General features: G+C 46.8%; 1 protein-coding gene across 1 annotated transcript in view; it reads left to right on the top strand.

Moving 5' to 3' along the window:
- Positions 1 to 22,519, top strand: part of GRM5 (glutamate metabotropic receptor 5) — a 90,324-nt gene that overhangs the window by 4,759 nt on the left and 63,046 nt on the right. The window contains exon 3 of the mRNA XM_088449020.1: positions 2,592 to 2,645. Coding sequence (XP_088305146.1) covers positions 2,592 to 2,645 — 54 coding nt within the window. The remainder of the gene's footprint in view (positions 1 to 2,591; positions 2,646 to 22,519) is intronic.

Below are 22,519 nucleotides of genomic sequence, written 5' to 3' on the forward strand. Positions count from 1 at the left end.
AGAGAGTGTCAGCCATTGTAGCCCCTAGGCCACAGATCCCACATTTTACCAGGTGTTAATGGCAGCTCGCACATGTGCAGTCTAATGACCGCACATGCACAGTAGCACGCCGGGGGTCCCCCAGCAGAAAGTAAAGCGATCATATCAGCAGTTACTTTATTTTACAGATCTGAAGGATTCGTCAGGACAAGAGACAAATGGGGGAGAAAGAGGGGAAAAGACTAAGGGGCCTATTCATTAAACCTAAAAATTCTGTAGAGATAATTAGGTTTAGAACTCGCATGGAGTTCTACCTAATTATAGGTGGAATTCATCATTCCACCTCTCCATAAGTATCTATTCCGAAAAGCTGGCATTTTTGCGATGACAGCTATTCGGGAAATAGATACTTTTCCCTGCCTACACTACCTTATCGCATCTGGAAACAGTGCTGCGCATGCGCTGTTACATCTGTAAAACCAGCGCATGCGCAGCACTGCCTACAGATGCGGTAAGTTTGTGTGCCCCCCCTCCCCCCTCTGCTCACCTCCCCCCCCCCCCTGACTTACCTGTCTGCGCAGCAGCCTCCGGCTCCGTCCTGCTGATCTGTCATCTGGTTTCCCAGCAGACCACATGACAGACTAGAAAAAAAAAGAAAACTCCCGGAGGCTGGGGAGCACACATGTCCGACCAGCCTCCGGAGCCTGAGGACGGAGCAGAGCGCCGGAGGGACTCGTCGAGGGACCTGCACACGCGGATACAGGTAAGTCGATTCTGCTATTCGCCACCTCACAGTGGCGAATAGTAACTGCATCAAATTCCGAAAATTCATAATTTTCGGAATTTGATGAATACCACAATTTCCACATCCCCATACTAATGTACTAATGTACCCATACTAATGTACTAATGTACCCATACTAATGTACTAATGTACCCATACTAATGTACTAATGTACCCATACTAATGTACTAATGTATGGGGAGTGTGGAAATTAACGCAGGGGAACTTAGCAAGGAGATATCTGTGATATCTCCTGTGCTAAGTCTGTTCATGAATACCAAAATAACGTTATTTAAGGAAAATGTCCTTAAAAACTTTATTTTAGTCTTGATGAATAGGCCCCTAAATGAGATAAGAGAGGGAGACAGAGAGAGATGGGGTAAGAGGGAAAGAAATATTGGAATGAGGAGAAAGAGGAAAATAAAACCTGCAATGCTGGGTACGAAAACTAGTAACATATACTGTATTAATAAAATGTGAAAAAAGGTTGTAACATCACAGCTAATAACATATATATTAATTAGAGATGAGCGTTTGGTTTGCGTGACAGCCGCATAGCCAATAAGATGTAGTTTTTGAGATTTGAGATCCGAACGTAGCCGAGTAAAACAGAACCCCTCATCTTTAATATTGATAGCAAACACTGCAATATACTGTATGTGTAAACATGAGAACTGTTATGTATGCATTGGTGTATATCACAAGATGCTTCTGTAGAGCTCAGTATAAAAATACTATAGAGAGTACATTATCTCATGCTGTACATCTGTCTGTCAGCTGTCAGCCGTTTGTGAAAGGACATCATTATCTGTTTTTCCATCCTACATTTGAGGAGCCTGAGTTTTATTTTACAAACACGCTCATGACCGGCTCACTGTTCCGCTCACAGCAGTAAATGACGGTTGTGTGATAACGAGTTGACAGCAGTATTGTGTATTCTTTTAGTCTTTCCCCTCAGATAGTTGCAGTGTATTGTGAGGCATATCGTACTGAAGCTGAGGGTTCCTGTATTTGTAAGGTACGGGATTTTTTGTCTGGAAAGCTCGTGGAAATAGAGGGCTTCATTCAGAGGCGGCCGTACGGTCTACGACCGCACGGCCGCCTCGATGTTTGTCCAGTGCGCATGCGCACGAGGGAGCCGGCTCCTTCCTGCGCATGCGTGAGACCCGCTACGACCGACAGCGCCGGTCGTAGCGGGTCTCTTTCCAAAGGGGGCGAGCTGTCGATGTTGATTGACAGCTCGCCTCGTTTGGAAGGCGGGCCGGGGGGGTGGCAGCCCAAACGGAGGCGTTCCCATGGGAACGCCTGCTGTTTGGGGGAGGCCCCACTGACATCACTGGTGATGTCAGTGGAGAGCTTCCGGCTCTGACAGAGCCAGAAGCTCTCCGGGGCTTACGACAAGTGAGACCCTACCCTAGGGTCTCGTCGTAAGCCCCGATGGTCGCGATGGTCATAGACCATCACCCTAACAGCCTAACGGCCGAAACAGAGGCGGCCGGTCAGGATGCAAGCGGCCGCCCAGTTTCTGAGCGACCGCTTGCATCCTCCGACCGCTTCTGAATGAGGGCCAGAGTCTTGGGAACAAAGGTTTTTCTTCCTGTAATCTGGATTTTACTAAAAAAACATTGTTAATAATACTGCAGCCTTCTCCCTGCACTGTTCTTGTTATTCCTCACCTCATTAGCAGTGCTCCTCACAGCGACATATATATATATATATATATATATATATATACATATATTTAATTTTATATATACATAACACAAAGTATAAAAACCCTCTAAAAAGAAAGGATATTTACATTTCCTCACAAAACTCTCTCCCATAGTGCCAAGCGGGACCGGAGGAGCAGACGGCGGCGGTCGCAGGAGCGGGGATTCTGGTAACTATAATTATGTGTGTCTGTGTGTTTTATGTGTACAGGACACTACTATTGGGGGCACTGTATAAGGAGCATTACTGGGGCACTGTATAAGGGGCACTACAGGGGACACTGCATAAGGGGCACTACTGGGGGCACTGAATAAGGGACACTACATAATGTTCACAACTACTGGGGGCTAGGCTTGCCGACAATCTGGCTGCCTCTTCTGGGAGGAGGCAGCCAAATCGGCACAATGGTGGGGGAGAAGGGGGTGTAAACCAATTTTGAGGGCGGGATGGGGGCATGGCCATGTGATTGCGTCATCGCCCCCACTACACAATGCGAAGATTACCGGCATTGTGTAGCCAGGGGCGGGGCCATGATGACGCTATTCAGCACGAATCATGTAATCAGCTCTCCCAACCACTTAGTGGATGGCGGTGGGGGGATGTAGGAGGGTGCAGATGGGTTGTGCCGGCTGGGAGTCTTGTCCGCTCTCCTGGGTGGTCGGGTGCAATACACGATTTGCAGGAGTCACTCGACCATTGCGGGAGGGTAGGCAAGTATGCTGGGGGCACTGCATAATGTGCACTACAACAGGGGGCATTGCATAAGGGGCACTACTACTGGGGGCACTGCATAAGAGGCACTAATACTGAGGGCACTGTATAAGGGGCACTACTACAGGGGACATTGCATAAGGGGCACTGCTACTGGAGGCATTGAATAAGGGGCACTACTACAAGGGACATTGCATAAGGGGCACTACTACAGGGGACATTGCATAAGGGGCACTGCTACTGGAGGCATTGCATAAGGGGCACTACTACAGGGGACATTGCATAAGGGACACTACTACTGGGGGCATTGCATAAGGGGCACTACTACAGGGAACACTGCATAAGGGGCACTGCTACTGGAGGCACTGTATAAGGAGCACTACTACAGGGAACAATGCATAAGGGGCACTGCTACTGGAGGCATTGCATAAGGGGCACTGCTACTGGGGGCATTGCATAAGAGGCACTGCTACTGGGGGCATTGCATAAGGGGCACTACTACAGTGGGCATTGCATAAGGGGCACTACTACTGGGGGTATTGCATAAGGGGCACTACTACAGTGGGTATTGCATGAGGGGCACTATTGCTAGGGACAATTCATGAGGGGCACAACTACTGTACTAGGGGCAATGCATGAGGGGCACTACTACTAGGGGATTTGCAGAAGGGGGCATTAAAGTACATATGGAAAGGAAAGGAATGTTCCCAGAGTGGCGAGAAACAGTGGTGTGTCATGTTGACACGCCCCCTTTTTTCAATGACTACGCTCCTTGTGTCATGTGGCTACACCTACTTTTTTGTCGCACGCACATAGTTGGGGGGGCTACGTTTTCATCTTTTGCTGGGCTCAAAATACCCTAGTTACACCACTTAGATTCCCCCAAAACTTAATAGTTGTAATATAGGGTCCTATTTATTAAGATTATTTTAACTAAAATAATGTGAAAATGGGTGATTTCACACCCTTTTCACATTATTTTAGTATCACAAATTTACTAAAAGGCAATTGGAGTAGAATTGACAAAATTCTACGCAAAACTCTAATTATCACATATTTTTAGTAAGCAGATCGCATTTCCCATACTTGTAATGGGAAATGTGATCTGCCCAGATTTACTAAAAATATATTCTGAAAAAATACCGGGGGGGAAGTCCTGTGATAATAACGCCACCTGGAGATGACGTTATCCAGGGTTTCCCCCGGTACCCGGACTCCTGCTCTGCTCTAACAGGCAGAGCAGAGCCGGAAGCCGGCCCCAGTGATCAGCTGTGTGAGCTAAATAGACCACAATCACTGCAAAAAAAAAGAAAAAAAACTTACCTACACCCAGAGACCGGTGATTGGTGCTCCGGTGAGGTCGTCTGGGGCTCCGGTCAGCTGGTCTCCGGGCTCCTGCATTGTGACAGTGCAGGAGCCAGGAGACCATCTGTCCGGACCCCAGAGGACCTCACTGGAGCACGGAACACATAGGTAAGTGTAAGCTGAGGGGGGGAGGGGGGGTTGCCGTAACTGGTTGCAGGCGTATTTCTGAAAAATACAGAGAGAAGTGTGCGGACAGGATTCGCAGGGACAGAGCTCTATCGCAAGATCTGTCCCTGCATGTGGATGTTAGTACATCCATGTAAATGCAGATTGTAGTAAGTAGGGGCCATAGACATTAAAACTTCAAACTATTCATATATTTGAGCTCTCATTAAGGAGCATATTTATCACCATCTGCATGTCAGATGTGAATTGTATGTGATAAATTTGCCCAAAATTGCAAGGATGTATTAAACATCGCATGCAGGGGCAGAGCTTGTGAGAAAGCGCTATTGTCGCTGCAAATCCCTCCCCCACACTTCTCAGGGAATTGTTTGCAAAAAATACCCTGAGAGTTTGACCATGCATGCACCGACTGATAATCCCCCTCTCCCGTGCGCACGCCCCCTCCCCTGCACAACCCCTACGCAATCCTCCCCTCTCCCCCAGTGAGCTGATGCTAACCTTTACGGCGATCAGTGTTCCAGTGAGCTCCTCTGTTACTCCAGTCAGCTGATTGATGGGATCCCGCTCTGTGACCCCCGGTCAGCTGCTCTGTGCTGTAAACTGAGATGGCGGTCAGACAGCGGGGTAACAGAGCAGGATCTCAGCAATCAGCTGACCGGAGTCACAGAGGAGCTCACCCGATCACTGATCACCAGTCCCCATGTACAGGTAAGTGTTTTTTTTTCTTTAACCATATTTTTTTTACTGTAATCAGCCTGTGGTCTATTTAGACACACAAGGCTGATCACAGGTGCCAACTGTGCGAGCAGAGCAGGAGTCGGTGAAATGAGGGAAAGCACTAATAACATCATTTCCAGGTATCCACAGGAGAAAGTGCTGGAAACATAGGAGCCACTGAGCCTGGAACAATCCTCAGGAAGGAAAATACAGTTGTTCAGGCAATGAGTCTTTTCTAGGCCTAGAAATATATAGGGAGTAGTAACAGGCAGGGCTGCCATCAGAAATTGTGAGGCTGACAAAATAGGCAGGGATGGGGCAGAGGTAGGCGTAGCTGTGCATAATATGGGTGGAGCTACATCGGGGGTGGGGCATCAATTGGTGCGTTAATGCTTTTTAACATTTTCAAAGTTTGGGCTGTTGGGGTGCTTATTATAACATGACAATCTATCATAATATATGAAACTATACAAATACAGCAATGTAGAACCAGAATCTATACTAAATATAAAGGGAAAGCAACGTCAAATTGTGTATTATATATATAGCCAGAACCACATAAAATGCATTGAAATACCTGGATCTACATAAAATAAGAAATAGCCGGATCCACGTGAAATATATTGAAATAGCCGACTCCACATAAAAAGCCAGAAGGGAGGGAAAATACAGGACAGGGAGAGGTGGATCTAGACATGGTAGGGTAGGGGTGGCACAGGGCAGACAAGGCTGGACCTTAATGGGGGTCACAAGGGAGGGAAGGCTGGACATGGGGGGGCACAAGGCTGGAAAGGCTAGACTAGGGGGGGTACAGGGCTGGGAAGGCTGACTGGACTAGGGGGGCCCAGGGCTGGGAAGCTAGCTGGAATAGGGGAGGGCACACGGCTGAGAAGAATGGTTGGACTAGGGGGGGCACATGGCTGGGAAGGGAGGCTGCACTAGAGGGGGGGACAGGACAGGCAAGGATGGCTGGACTGAGAGGGGTGCGCAGGGAAGGCTGGTTTGCTGGACTGGGGAGAAGTCAGTATACTTACTTGTCACTGGCAGCCAGTCAGGCATGGAGAAAACCGGGTCCGGATGTCAGCAGTGTGGATTGCAGGGAGAAGAAACAGCGCCGGCGGCATTTTGAATAGCTCGTTGGTCACGAGCCATTCACAGCTCGCGGACCGGTAGCCAATCAGGAGCGGCCACTGCTGATTGACTGCTCACGGACCGGTAGCCAATCAGGAGCGGCCACTGCTGATTGAACCCTGTGATGAAAGGGTGTGAAAACGTATGCAACCAGGGAATTGTAGGTTTTTTTATTTCCATAATTTTTCCTAAAAATTGTCTCTTTGTTTTTTAGTTTCATTTTAAAGTTTTGAGTGTTACATTATAGGTGGAAAAAGGATTGCGGTGATTTACACTGCAAAAAGCTGCAATCTCAGTAAGAGAGTGTAGAACATTTTACCTTGTGTCACCCAGTTCTCTACCCAATGTACATCAATTTCTCACCTAAGGCTCTATTTATTAACATTATTTTGACTAAAATAAAGTGAAAAGGGGTGTTTTCACACCCTTTTCACATTATTTTAGTATCACCTAAAGTTACTACAGGGAAATTGGAGTAGAATCGGTAAAATTCTACTCCAAGCCCTAATTATCACTTATTTTTAGTAAGCAGATCGCATTTCCCATAATTGTAATGGGAAATGTGATCTGGTCAAAGTTACTAAAAATAAATTGTGAAAACATACCGGGGAAAGCCCTGTGATAATAACGCCACCTGGAGGTGGCATTATCCAGGGTCTTCCCCGGTTACCAGACTCCTGCTCCGCTCTAACTGGCAGAGCAGAGACCGGAGCCGACCCCAGTGACCAGCTGTGTGGTCTAAACAGACCACACCATGATCACTGCTAAAAATCAGAAAAAAAAATAGGAAAAAAAAAATAACTTACCTGAGTCCAGGGACCGGTAATCGGGGCTCCGGTCAGCTGCTCTCCCATCCTGCACTGGGGCCTGGTCATCACCTGACTGGGTCCAAGTGCAGGATGAGATGTCAGCTGATTGGAGCCACGGAGGACATCACCGGAGAACCGATCACCGGAGGTAAGTGTAATTAAGGGAGGGGGGGTCGCGATCGCAGTGGGGGGGGGGGAGAACGGTGGGGGCGGGGCTTAGTGGTGGCCGGTCGAAGCATGCACACGCACTTATGGTATTTTTTGCGAAAATAACGTTTAGGCTGCGGAGGGGATTCGCAGGGACAGAGCTTTATCGCAAGCTCTGTCCCTGCAAGGGATTTTTAGTAAATCCCTGTGATATTGCCTGAATTCAGTCTGTAATATCACACTACAATCTGCATTCAAAATGCAGATTGTAGTAAATAGAGTCCCTAGACCTAGTACACCTGTGTAATGTATCAGACTGTTATGTGGAAACTGGGCCGATTAAGTCAAAATTACAGCTTTCTGGATATGTCATATACCTAAATTATTGCTTTCTGGATATGATGTATGCTGAAATGGATATGATGTATGCTGAAATGAATATAACATATGATGAAATGGATATAACATATGATGAAATGAATATGACATATGCTGAAATGGATATGACGTATGCTGAAATGGATATGACGTATGCTGAAATGGATATGACTTATGCAGAAATGGATTGACGTATGCTGGAATGGATATGACATATGCTGGAATGGATATAACATATGATGAAATGGATATGACATATGCTGAAATGGATATGACATATGCTAAAATGAATATGACATATTCTGAAATGGATATGACATATACTGAAATGAATATGACTTATGCTGAAATGGATATGACATATACTGAAATGGATATGACATGATGAAATGGATATGACGTATGCTGAAATGGATATGACGTAAGCTGAAATGGATATGACGGATGTTGAAATGGATATGACATATGCTGAAATGAATATGACATATGCTGAAATGGATATGGCATATAGTAAAATGGATATGGCATATGCTGAAATGGATGACATATGCTGAAATGGATATGACATATGCTGAAAAGCACATGACAGTGCCAGCCAATCACAGCTCTCTTATATAAGCAGGGCTGCTGAGAAGGAAAAGCAGGAGTACAGTGTGGCATCCCGCACTGTCTCTGGGACCTATTTGACCTACCGGTAGGTGAAGAGATGTCCGTGGTGCTATGCAGCGTAAGCTGTGGTCCCAGATGCACGGCCAGGTGTTGTGTTGCACCTCCATGAGCCCACGGAGTGCCTGACAGATGGGCACCCGTTGATGTCCTGCTGTGGGCTGTAGAGTGATGCAGAGAGCCGCAGTGTGGTGCTGCCCCACAGTCCCGTGTGCTCAGTCTACTGTGCTGTATGGGGGCAGCACCACACCGCGGCTCTCCACATCACTCAACAGCACACAGCAGGACATCAACGGGCGCCCATCTGCCAGGCACCCCGCGGGCTCGCAGAGGTGCAACGCAACACCTGGCCAGCATCTGGGACCACAGCTTGCACTGCACAGCAACACGGACATCTCTCCACCTACCAGTAGGTCAAACAGGTCCCATAGACAGTGCGGGACGCCGCCAACTGCACAAGATACAGGACTTGAACAACACCCCATGCATCCCGGTTCCGGAAGACTGAGACCATAGGTCCAGCAGGGGAACGTGCAGGAGTAAGGACCGCATGAATAGGAGCCCCTGAAAGGGTCTACCCACTCCCCAACCGAGGATCGCACAGAGCCATCTGCTCATCCCCACACCCCATAACAGAACCACCTAGGGAAGCACTGTGTCTTACCGAATAAAACAGGTTGGATTCCACACTTACTGTCTGCCTCATTTTTTCTCACCCACACACCCACTAACATAGCCTCCATTTAGCCCCAATACACACACCCCTCTCCATCTCCCCTCCCCACATTCCTCTTGCCCTCCCCCCCCCCTCCCCAGCCAATTCCCCCACACCATAGTATCATACACACCCAGCAGGAGTGCACGTGTACCCCTTTTTCCTCATATTCTACCTGCAGGCATTGGTACTCCTGTTAATATCATGTTGCTGAACCTGCCCACTTCCCGCCAGTCCCCCATCCTCACCCCATCACTCCTCTACTTTCTCTCCTCAGACCTTCCCTCTATTATCCTCGGTGACTTCAATATTCCTATTGATATCCCCACAGACTCTACCACCTCCACACTACTCACCCTCACTTCCTCATTTGGACGCTCCCAATGGACCTCCTCATCCTCCCATGTGAGTGGGTATTTGCTTGATCTGGTATTCACTCACCATTGTGATATTTCTGCCTACTCCAATTCCCCATTCCGCCTCTCTGACCATCACCTCCTCTCAATTAACCTATCCCTCTCTCCTTCCCCTCCTCTACCTCCCAGAGCCACCATCACTAAGCGTAACATTGAAGCTATCGACACTGCTTTCTTTTCTTCCCTACTTGACTCTCTTTCTCCTACGCTAAACAAGCTGCTTCCTTATACAATGCCTCCCTTACTTCTGCTCTTGACTCTGTTGCTCCGGCGATCACTACTCACCCTTGCAAATCCACATCTCAACCCTTGCATTCCAAATGCACCAGATACCTGCAAAAAATGTTCACGAACCGCCAAGCAACAGTGGAGAAGATCACGCTCTTAGGCAGATTTTCTCAATTTCATATTCATGCTGTCATCCTACAGTGCTGCCCTTTCCCTCTCTAAACAGCCATATTTTAAGAATCTCATCTCCCTGTCCTCATATCCCCTGCGTCTCTTTTCCACCTTCAACTCCCTCCTCTGCCCACCCCCTCCTCGTCTCCCCTCCTTGCTCTTTGCCACTGAGTTTGCTACATATTTCACATCTAAAATTGATTCTATACGTCAGGACATCATATCCAACCAGTCCCCCAGCTCTCCACCTCCTCCTTTCCTGGATCACCCCTCCCCGTCCATTTTACCGACTCTGACATCCTTCTCCCCTGTGACTGGAGAGGAAGTTAAGACCCTTATCCAGTCCTCCCCCCCTTTCCACCTTTCCCCTTGACCCTATCCCCTCCCACCTCTCTCCTTCTGCCTGCTATCATCTTGCCCACCTCCTTAATCTCTTCTTGCACTGTTCCTTCTGCATTCAAGCATGCCCTTGTCTCCCCAATTCTTAAAAAACCTAACCTTGATCCTAACATTCTCTCTAACTACCGACCAATCTCTCTCCTCCCTTTTGCCTCCAAACTCCTTGAGCGTATTGGTTATAACCACCTCACCACATTTCTTTCCTCCCACTCCCTCCTTGACTCTTTTCAGTCTGGCTTCCGTTCTCTCCACTCCACTGAAACTGCCCTCAGAAAAGTCTGCAACGACCTCCTTGCTGCCAAATCCAAGAGCCACTACTCCCTGCTCATTCTCCTTGACCTCTCTGCTGCTTTTGACACTGTGGACCACCCTCTACTGCTGCATATTCTTCACTCCCTTGGTCTACGTGACACTGCTCTCTCCTGGCTGTCCTCCTACCTCTCTGAACGTTCCTTCTCTGTTTCCTCTCATGACGATTCCTCCCCCCCACAGCCTCTTACAGTAGGTGTTCCCCAAGGTTCTGTTCTTGGACCTCTCCTATTCTCTCTCTCTATGTCTTCTCTAGGTAAACTCATCAGCTCTTTTGACCTCCATTATCATCTCTATGCTGATGATACTCAAATCTACCTTTCCTCACCTGATCTTTCCCCCTCTCTACTAACTCGTATCTTTAACTGTCTCTCTGCTATCTCTTCCTGGATGTCCCAGTGATTTCTCAAACGTAATATGTCTAAGACTGAGCTGATAGTCTTCCCACCCTCCCACATAACATCATGTCCCACTATTTCTTTAGTAATAGATGGCATAACTATCTCATCTAGTCCCAAAGTGCGTTGTCTTGGGGTCATCCTGGACTCTTCCCTCTCCTTCAAACCACACATTCAGAACCTCTCGCAGTCCTGTCATTTCCATCTCAAGAATATTTCCTAGATCAGACCCTTTCTCAACCAGGATGCTACCAAAACCCTTGTACATTCACTGGTCATGTCCAGATTGGACTACTGTAACCTTCTCCTAGCTGGCCTCCCCAAATCCCATGTCTCTCCTCTCCAGTCTGTGGCCAATGCTGCTGATCGGCTCATCTTCCTCTCCAAACGCTCTACATCTGCCTCCCCTCTCCTACAAGCCCTCCACTGGCTCCCCTTCCCTTTCAGAACCCAATTCAAGGCTCTCACACTCACTTACAAAGCCCTCACCCATTTCTCTCCCATTTACATCTCTGATCTCATCTCCCTTCACTCTTCTGTCCGCCCTCTTTGTTCACTTAATACACTCCACCTTTCATGCCAGTTGATTACTTTCTCCCACTCCCGCCTCCAAGATATTGCCTGTGCTGCTCCTCACCTTTGGAACTCCCTCCCTCTCCCCATCAGACTCTGCACCTCTCTACAGTCTTTCAAACGAGCTGTTAAGACCCACTATTTCATTAAAGCATTCCAGCTCTCATCCTAACTTGCTGCTACATTTCCTTTCTCCCTGTGATGTTCTGGGTTGTTTGTGGACCCGGGGTGGTAGCAGGAGCGATCACAGAAGCAGATTTGAAAATAAAACTAGGATTTTTAATAAGTTCTTGAGTAGACATATAATGTGGCAGTAAATAAAAAGTCCAGGAATATATAAATGTGCACAAGAGTTCTGTGGTGGGAGTAAAAGGGTTAATGTCCAAGTAGAAACAATTAGAGCTGTCCAGGTGTGCAGGTAGTGAAACTGAAAATAATCAACCAGGTTTGCAGGTAGTGAACTGAAGCGCAGGATGTCAGCAGGCTCAGGCACACAGGTATGGACAGACTGGCAGACAGCAAACTCACAGGAACAGGAAAGCATAGAGAACTCCCTCTCAGCTAGGCTGAGATACACGTTGCACTGGCAAAGAAGGAAGGCACTGACCCTTCCTAAATACCCCATGCCGTGCTGTTACTGGCCGGAGGGAACATGTGACTCACCAGGATTGGCCAGCCGCATCACATGGCCAGAAGGCAAGATGGCGGCGCCCATGCCAAACGGAATGGAGATGCCGCCAGGCCCCACCAGCGCAGAGTGACAACATGCCCGCACAACAACGCGTGCAGCCAAAGCCCCCCGCCAGACACCAGCTCCGCCACCAGACAGCCCGCGCCACAATGACCTCACAGGTAACACTTGTCTAGCGCCATGCTGAAATACTCTGGCCGTGACACTCCCCGCCTACCCCATCTGTGTCACTCCTGTTTTTCATCCCCTCCCTTAAAGAATGTTACCTCTTTTGAGCAGGGCCCTCTACCCTCTTGTGCTTCTCCCTTCTATAATTTAATTTATTTCTTACTCCCCACTAGGGCAACTAACACTTGGCTGCTTATGCGGGCATAAAGGTTGCTAATATAGCAATGTTTATCCATGTCCTGTATTGTATTGTAAGTCAATGGTTACTTATTTGTCTATGTACTTTGTAAGGCGCTGTGGAACACTTGTGGCACCATATAAATAAATGATAATAATATAAATAATAATTTGAAGTGCAGCCCACCCCTCTTACTTGTACAGTGTGGCAGAGCTGTAAAGTGGAGGTGAGTGCTAACACTATAGTCACAGGTGTAATAACTTTTGCTGTGCTGATGATAGTAATGTAACACATAACTACTACTGCATGTACTATTAGTTATAGCTGCAGATAGGAGACTGCCTCTTTTCAGCTTTTTCTCCTGTGAGGATTGTGCTCCTGCTGCAGGCAGGTTATGTATTAATGATACTTTCACTTTCCTTTCTGTCCTCATTCTCTCTCATCTCAGCTCTTTCTCTCCTTTCTCTTCTTTTTCTATGTCTGATTTCTTGCCAGTACACCAAGTCCCTGCTCATGTTAGGGAGTGCCCTGACCAGGGTTGCTGACATTTAACTCCCTCCTTCCGGGAGGGAGCTGTCGGGCAATCACAGGGGAAAGTCTCACGGCAAAAAAGGGGCGTGTCGCGGGAGGAAAGGGGGCGTGTCAGGAGGATGACACGCTATTGGGGCGGGGCATGGGGCGTGACAGCATGATCGCGTCATCATAGCCCCGCCCCCTCTTCACAATGCCGCTATTAATGGCATTGTGATGCAGGGCGCGGGACTACGATGACGCGATTCAGCGCAAATCGCGTCATCGGCCCCCCCCACTGCCGGGGTTTATGCAGGTGGGTCGCTGGGGCCGGGAGACTTGCCTACCTTTCCGGGGGGCCGGGAGCGGCACCCGATTTTCGGGAGGCTCCCGGCCAAATCGGGAGGGTAGGCAAGTATGGCCCTGACTCCCAGCAAGATGGCTCCTTCATAATCCAGCAGGTGGGGTAGGATTCCCCTATTGTCTGGCTAGATGTACTGACTGTATGCAGGCTGCTGGGTCAGAGGTTTATAGTCTGCCACAATTGGCAGTAGGCTGTGGTTTTCACACCCCATACATGCACAGCATTATTAGAACACTTACATGGCTTTGTGTGTTTATTTAGTGCATATACTGTATAGGTACTGTATGTGAATCACATTCTCACCAGAAGGAGATGGAAAAACCGGTGACCAGAACAAAGCCCATCTGCAGTACAGGTGAGACAGGGCAGGAGTCCTGTGGAACCCTATGGACTTCGTAGAAATAGAGATAACAAGGGTAAGTTCTTACCATATCTTATATTTTCTACTTCAGGGTCCATAGGGTATACACAGGATACCTTGGGGATGTCCCAAAGCTGTATCCTTTAAGGGTGGGGATGCTCCTGTGTTGAAAGGGGAATCCACCGCCCAAAGGAAGCATCCTGAGAGGCGAAGGTATCGAATGCATAATACCTTACAAAGGTATGGACAGAAGACCACATGGCTGCCTTGCAAAGCTGAACAGCAGAGGCACCACGTAGAGCTGCCCATGAAGGACCCACAGACCTAGTGGAATGAGCCCTAACAGAGGATGGAACAGGAAGGCCTTCATAGAAATAGCCATGCAAATCCATCCTGCCAAAGTTTGCTTAGTGGCAGGTCCTCCCTTCTTACAGAAGTTATAGCGGACAAACAAGGAGTCCGACTTCCTAAAAGAATTGGTACGGTCAACATAAATCCTTAGAGCCAGTACCACATCTAAAGTGGCCTCACCAACCGAGAGGTCTGAAGAATTAAAGACCGGCACTATGATTTCCTCATTAATGTGGAAACTAAATACCACCTTTGGGAAAAAACCAGGGCGAGTGCCCCTATGAAAAATGAGAAAGGGATGCCGACATGAGAGAGCCCCCAATTCTGAAACCCTTCTGGCCGAAGCAATGGCCAGAAGAAATACAGTCTTAGCTGTAAGCCATTTCAAATCCACTGAGCCCAATGTTTCAAATTGCGGTCCTTGGAGAGCCCTCAGGACCACAGCAAGATCCCAAGGAGCCACTGGAGGAACAAAGGGAGGCTGAACACGAAGTACACCTTTTAGAAAGGTGCGGACATCAGGAAGAGTAGCAATCCTACGCTGAAACCACACCGACAGGGCAGAAACCTGCACCTTCAGAGAAGCAAGGCGAAGACCGTGATCTAAGCCCACCTGCAGGAATGCCAACACCCTGGATATCCGGAACACCTGAGGATCATAGGCTCTAGGGTGACACCATTCAAAGAAAGTATGGCATACTCAATGGTAAATTCTTGCAGACGTAGGCTTCCGAGCTCTGAGCATGGTGTTAACTACAGAGCTGGAAAAACCCCTGGACCTTAAGTCTCAACAGCCATGCCGTCAAAGACAAATTACCCAGGTCCGGGTAATGGCAAGGACTTTGAGACAGCAGGTCCGGACATAGAGGCAACAGCATTGGAGTGTCTAAGGAGAGACTCTGAAGATCTGAGTACCAGTGCCATCTGGGCCAAGCTGGAACTATCAGCAGCAGCATGCCACCTTCTTGCTTGAACTTGCGAATCACTTGAGGAAGAAGGGAGAATGGAGGGAAGAGGTGCGCAAACTGGAAGGTCCACAGGACCAACAGAGCTTCTACCAGAAGTGCCTCTGCATCTCTTGTTCTTGACCCATACACAGGTAGCTTGTTGTTGTGTCAGGAGGCCATGAGGTCTATCTCTGGAAGGCCCCACTTGTTCACCAGGAGTTGAAACACCTCCTGGTGAAGAGACCATTCTCCTGGATGCACGTCTTGACTGCTGAAATAGTCTGCCTCCCAGTTGAGGACTCCTGGTATGAACACTGCCGAAATGGCAGGGAGATTGCCTTCCGCCCAAGCTAGAATGTGGGACACCTCCATCAGGGCCGTCTGACTGCGGGTCCCTCCTTGGCGGTTGATGTAAGCCACTGTGGTGGCATTGTCTGACTACACCTGCACGGGTTTTCCATGCAGGACATGTCTTGCTTGCTGGAGAGCTTTGAATACTGCCCGAAGTTCCAAGATGTTTATCGGAAGCGCAGATTCTGCTGGCATCCACCTTCCCTGGAAGAAGTGCGGACCCGTCATCGCTCCCCAGCCTCGGAGACTGGCGTTCATTGTCAGAAGGGCCCAGTCCACAATCCAAAAGGGGTGCCCCTTGTTCGGGTGAGCAGTGTGCAGCCACTAGGCCAGAGACAAATGTACCTCCGGGCAAAGCACCATTGTCAGTATCTTTATCCGATGGGGAAACTCATTCCATCTGGAGAGGATCAACTTCTGCAGAGGTCTGGAGTGAAACTGGGCATACTCCACCATGTCGAACATCGACACCATGGATCCCAGTAACCTCATCGCCGAGTGATTAGACACCCGGCAACTCTGCAGGCAACTGCGTACTTTTGCCTGTAATGCAGAGATCTTTTCCTCTGTCACAAAGATCCTCTGTTGGGAGTCCAACAGGGCTCCGAGATGGAGCATCCTCTGTGAGGGAACCAGGGAGGACTTCTTCCAGTTTACCAGCCAGCTATGAGTCTGCAGCACAGAGACTGTCAGTTGCAGATGGCACTGAAGTATCTCTGGAGACCCTGCCAACAACAGGAGGTCGTCCAGATAGGGCAACAAGTGGTCCCCCTGCATCCGCAAGTGGGCTGCCATAACAAGCCATGACTTTGGTAAACACTCGAGGTGCCGTGGCCAGACCAAAGGGCAGTGCCTGAAACTGGAAGTGTTGGTCAACCACTGCAAACCTGAGGAAACGTTGGTGTGCTAAAACAATGGGGATATGCAAGTAAGCATCCTGAATATCTAGCGACACCATAAAATCCCCAGGCTCCATCGCTAAAATGATGGAACGCAGGGTCTCCATCTGGAACAGAAGAACCCTCAAGAATTGTTGAGGGATTTGAGGTTGAGGATGGGCCGGTAAAACCATTGGGTTTCTGTACCAGATAAAGATTGGAGTAATACCCCGATCCCCTCTGGGACAACGGAACCGCCACTATAACTCCAGCCTGGAGCAGAGAGTGTAACACCTTCCAGAATACCAGGGCCTTGTCTTGATCTGACTGACGGCCCGTGGTGAAAAATCGGCTGGGAGGCCTCCGTCGGAAAGAGAGGGCATATGCCTGAGAGACCACTTCTTTTACCAAAGTGTCCGTGGTGGTGAGACACCAGCACTGTGCGAACTGAAGAAGCGCGGCCTCCCACTTTGGGGTCCCCCAAGGAGAGGCCCATCCCATCAGGCGGAAGGCTTATCATCCGACTTGGAAGCAGGACGTCTTGTACTCCAAGCCTGCTTCTTAGGCTTGGCAGATTTCTTGGCCCCTGACTGTCTTGGAAAGAACTGTACTTTGGACTTACCCAGGGCCCTATAGGGCCAAAAGGACAAAGAACCCGACCCTGATGGGACTGTAGCCGATGGCAGACACGCAGACTTAGCTGCTGCCAGAGTGGCCACAATTTTGTCCAGATCAGGGCCAAACAGGACCTGTCCATCAAAAGGCAAGCATTCCAAACCTTTTTGGAATTTGTGTCGGCTTTCCAAGAGCGCAACCATAGGGTGCAGCGAGCCGCCACCGCTACCGAGGAGATTCTGGAAGTGAGGAGACCTATATCCAAGGCTGCCTCATTAATGTACGTGGCTGAGTCTCTGAGATTACCCACTAACTCCACCTGCTCAGGTGAGGATTCAGTGTCCAGAGACGCCTCCAAGCTATCAGCCAACACTCCATGGCTCTGGCCACCCAGCACACAGCCATAGCCGGTCTGGACGACCCCCAGCAAGGGAATAAATGGATTTCAGGCATATTTTCACCTTGCGATCCGTAGCATCCTTTAAGGAGGACATGGAGGGCATTGGCAATGTAGCACTCTTCACAAGGCATGTGACATGAGAGTCCACTTGCAGAGGAGTTTCCCACTTGGAAAAATAATTAACCGCAAAGGGGTATGCAAAGGCCAAATGTTTTTAAGGCTGGTACCGCTTACCCGGATTTTTCCACACCTCCTCTAAATGATCCACTAACTGACCAGATAGAGGATATACAGTGGCATCTCCCTTAATATCCTTAAAGAAGGTTTATTTAGATTTAGCCACGGGGGAATCATGACCAAGGCTGCACGGACTGCCCATATAAGGCCAGGTATATAGACTTTAGACTTAGATTCCGCCTCCTTAGTATGGAGGGGCTCCTGGTCTGAAAAGTCAAACATCTCATTGTCATCAGACAACATCATACTGAGCCATCTGAGACACTAAAGGCCGCTTAGGAGGCTGCAATGATGACTACCCCTGTAAAACATCCAACAGGTGTTGCACTGTATTGGACAATGAATTCACCCACGCAGGCTCCTGCGAGACCTGGGGGGGCGAAAGCGGGAGACACTGGGGTACCATCAACTGCTTGGGGAACCCCTGCACAACCGACTGCTGTGATAACCCCATCTGGGGGAACGTAGGGGGATTCGCTAGCTGGCCCACAAGGGTTGTAAGTGCTTAGCAAAACAAGCCCAGGGCAGTTCCTGCACAGGCGCAGTGACAGAAATCGGGCATGATATAAGATAACACGCCCTACATAACCCCTCAGTGTTTCCATCACCCTCCGCTAATGGTACATTACATGTGGTACACATTAGCTGAAGAGGAAAATCACGTTTACTCTCAGACATGATGAGTGTAATGTAGTGTGGAATCAGTATGAAATACCGCCAGCCGCATCGGCAGGCTGACAGTCATATCCATTTCAGTGTATGTTATATCCATTTCAGCATAGGTCATATCCATTTCAGTATATGTCATATCCATTTCATCATATGTTATATCCATTTCAGTATACGTTATATCCATTTCAGTATATGTCATATCCATTTCAGCATACATCATATCCATTTCACTATATGTCATATCCATTTCATCATATGTTATATCCATTTCATCATATGTTATATCCATTTCAGCATACGTCATATCCATTTCAGCATGTCATATTCATTTCATCATACGTTATATCCATTTCTGCATACATCATATCCATTTCAGCATTTGTCATATCCATTTCATCATATGTCATATCCATTTCAGCATATGTCATATTAATTTCAGCATACGTCATATCCATTTCAGCATACGTCATATCCATTTCAGCATATGTCATATTCATTTCAGCATACGTCATATCCATTTCAGCATACGTCATATCCATTTCAGCATATGTTATATCCATTTCATCATATGTTATATCCATTTCAGCATATGTCATATCCATTTCATCATATGTTATATCCATTTCATCATATGTTATATCCATTTCAGCATACGTCATATCCATTTCAGCATATGTCATATTCATTTCATCATACATTATATACATTTCAGCATACGTCATATCCATTTCAGCATTTGTCATATCCATTTCATCATATGTTATATCCATTTCAGCATACGTCATATCCATTTCAGCATATGTCATATTCATTCCATCATACGTTATATCCATTTCAGCATACGTCATATCCATTTCAGCATTTGTCATATCCATTTCATCATATGTTATATCCATTTCATCATACGTCATATCAATTTCAGCATTTGACATATCCATTTCATCATATGTTATATCCATTTCAGCATATGTCATATTCATTTCAGCATACGTCATATCCATTTCAGCATACATCATATCCATTTCAGCATATGTCATATCCATTTCATCATATGTTATATCCTGTTGAGTTCGTCAATAAACCTTTTAATATATTCCTTCCTATAAACCTCTAAGATTCACCTGCCTAGAACCTCTAAGACAAAACCCTGCCTAAAACCTCTAAACAGAACGCTAATTGCATACGCAGTTTAACCGCAAATAAGGACAGGAGTGGAATCTGTGTTTCCAACGCACAAGTATTATTCAGGTAAAAGTACAGTCAGTTACACGCAATCTATACATACACAAGTTAGGCGTAAAAGGAAATAATACAGACCCAAGTACGGTTATACATATGCTGCGCCTCCGGACCCAAAGATAGACTTCTGACTAGATATCCTCAGTTCACCCAAAATTCAGCATGAACTCCCAAACCAGTGTTTGGACACATGTATTTATTCCCCCCCAGACTGAAACAGGACAAAGGGGAAACTTCCTGCTGATCTCATTGGTTCCCAGAGGAGGAGCATATGTAACGACACATTTAACAAATTGTTTCAAATAGACTTTCCCTGCCTCTAACAGCCGGAGTCTTTCTGGTAACGCCTCCTGTAACATTCCATCAACTAAACATTTTGTTGCTTGTAAGTTCTGCGATCCGTAACTTGAGTTTGCATGATGCGATCTCTCCACCGATAACACCGAGATTCTGTAAAAAGCGTACGCATCAGAACGAAACCAAACACACCTTGCTTACCATGTATAATACCTTAGATATCAAAAACCTCTATTTCTTAGCATTTAAACTAACTTAACCAACTTGAATCATACAATTTGATGCTAATGGAACCTTGTGTGCGAATATGTAGTGTGTGAGTATTCGGGGTTTGATATAAGGACGCTAGTTATTAATGGGTGAGTTTTAAGTGCATAATTTCTCATGCACGAAGTGAACATCCAGCAGTGTGGATGGCTGAGGGTTGTAGTTCTACATGCCCTCTGTCAGCAGGCCCCCACCTGTTGTGTGTTCAAAGGAAAACAAAACCTCTTGTTCTCACAGACTCTTGTGTGAAATGCAAATGTATTACCACCTTAAGCTGTGGAATTTTGGGGCCATCCTGTCTAGGATTCAGACAAATCCAATTGTGTAGATATTATATTACAATTGCCACAACTATACTTTATCTGCATCCAGGGATTCCCAATTTGTATGTAAAAATACCCATTGTCTCTTCTTATTTACTTTTACTCAGAAAGCTTGTTTTTCCAGTTGCCCTTGGTAGGTTAACAAAAACATTGCCATCTGTTTTTAGCTCCTGAGTTATAACTTGAATTGACGCTGACCACAAAAATGGTGTCTTGCGATTTCATTTCCAAAATGGAGTCTTGCGGCCATTCACAAGATGGCATCGCCGCGATTACATTTTAAACTGAACTTGTCTCAGCCAATTATTCAGCTTCGACAGTCCACCCTTTGATAGCAAACAACATGCTATCACAATCTATTAGAATTTAATTTAGGCTTACATTTACATATTATTTGGTGTTATTATGGGATGACACAAGGTGGTTCTTAATCCATCAATAATGTGTCTCTAGGCAGGGGCATAAAACTACTATTATACGCACACCGATCTTGGGAGATCATGTGACAGATGTGGGAATGCACCAGTCTTATAACAGCAGTTTTGAAGGGGAATTTGAGACTTTACATTGTCTGGGTGTTCTATAAATAACATTTCAATAATATCTTCTGTGCATGTCTAAATATTATACATTTAAATGATGGTACTTCCTAGCTCAGGGTTGTAGTGCAGCTCTGTATCTACCTTGGTATACATATTATCATTTCTGACCACCATCATAGTTTCATTCCTTTGTTTCACTCTGTTTTCACATTTTCCACACTTCAACACAATAGGAACACACCGGACGCATATGCCAATTACTATGATGACAATCAGTATAAGGATCAAGAATTTGCCTACGCTGGCGACCACTTCCTGGACCCACTCTCCTAGACCCGAGAACCATTTCACTGGGTTCAGCCATGACACCCATCCTTCTATCTTTTCCCCTGCTTCAGCCACTGATGCGTTATGGTTCTTACGAAATTCCCACTTTAGCTGCAGAATCTCATCCATCTTCTGGTCTATCACCTCCTTAGGGTCGCTGGTATCATTGGTGACATAAGTGCAACACTTTACTCCAAATTGGGTGGCTAACGTTACGCAATACCCTCCAGTAACAGCAGTTAAATAATTCAACACTAGCCTGTGTTGCACTAGTTCTTTCTTGTACGCTTGCAATTCTCTCCCTGTGTACCTGAATGTGTCATCGTACATCTTGGTGATATTATCTATTAATTTAGCAAGTTCCTAGATATATCTAAAATTTAATGTACCCCTAGCAATCCTGGTGGGATCCAGGGCGACTAAAACTTGGAAGCCAGTTGTCTCACTGATTAACTGAGCGGCTTTATGCATATCACCAGGTATCATATTTCTCTTGCCTCTGTGTTCATATTGTGTGTGAAGATATGGTGACAGTGTGTTTTTATGTATTCCCAACATTTCAACATGTGTGAGGGTCATAACTTCTGGGACAACTCTTCCCAGATAACACAAACCTTCGGAACTCGGGGAGAGCCATTTATACGCTTTTCTTCCACATATAAAATATACATTATCAGGGAGAATATAAGGAATGGTATGCATCATTATCATTAAACACATTTCTCTTGCAAACAATCCTATCTCAGGCTCTTCCATCTGGTATATGCAAGTTTCTGGTTGTATTATTTTAGCACAATAACCATCTGGTACTTTACCAATCATTTATTTGGTGGAACTCAATGTATACCGGTACCTAAAATATTTCCCACTTGATTTAATTGAGCGTAGCAGATCATAGTTTATGGACTCATTATCAGCTCTTTGTGAGAAGGTCATCGTCTGATTATTCCCCGTCACTTCCCAACCTCCGGGTTTATTGGGGTTGGTTATGTTTAAACACAAAAGTGATTTATCTACTTGAAATTGATAGAGTTTGAAATGAGGCGGTTTGGATGAGAGGAATTTT

This window comes from Taudactylus pleione, unplaced genomic scaffold, assembly GCF_031769625.1.
Source record: "Taudactylus pleione unplaced genomic scaffold, aTauple2 ptg000478l, whole genome shotgun sequence".
NCBI classification, from domain to species: domain Eukaryota; kingdom Metazoa; phylum Chordata; class Amphibia; order Anura; family Myobatrachidae; genus Taudactylus; species Taudactylus pleione.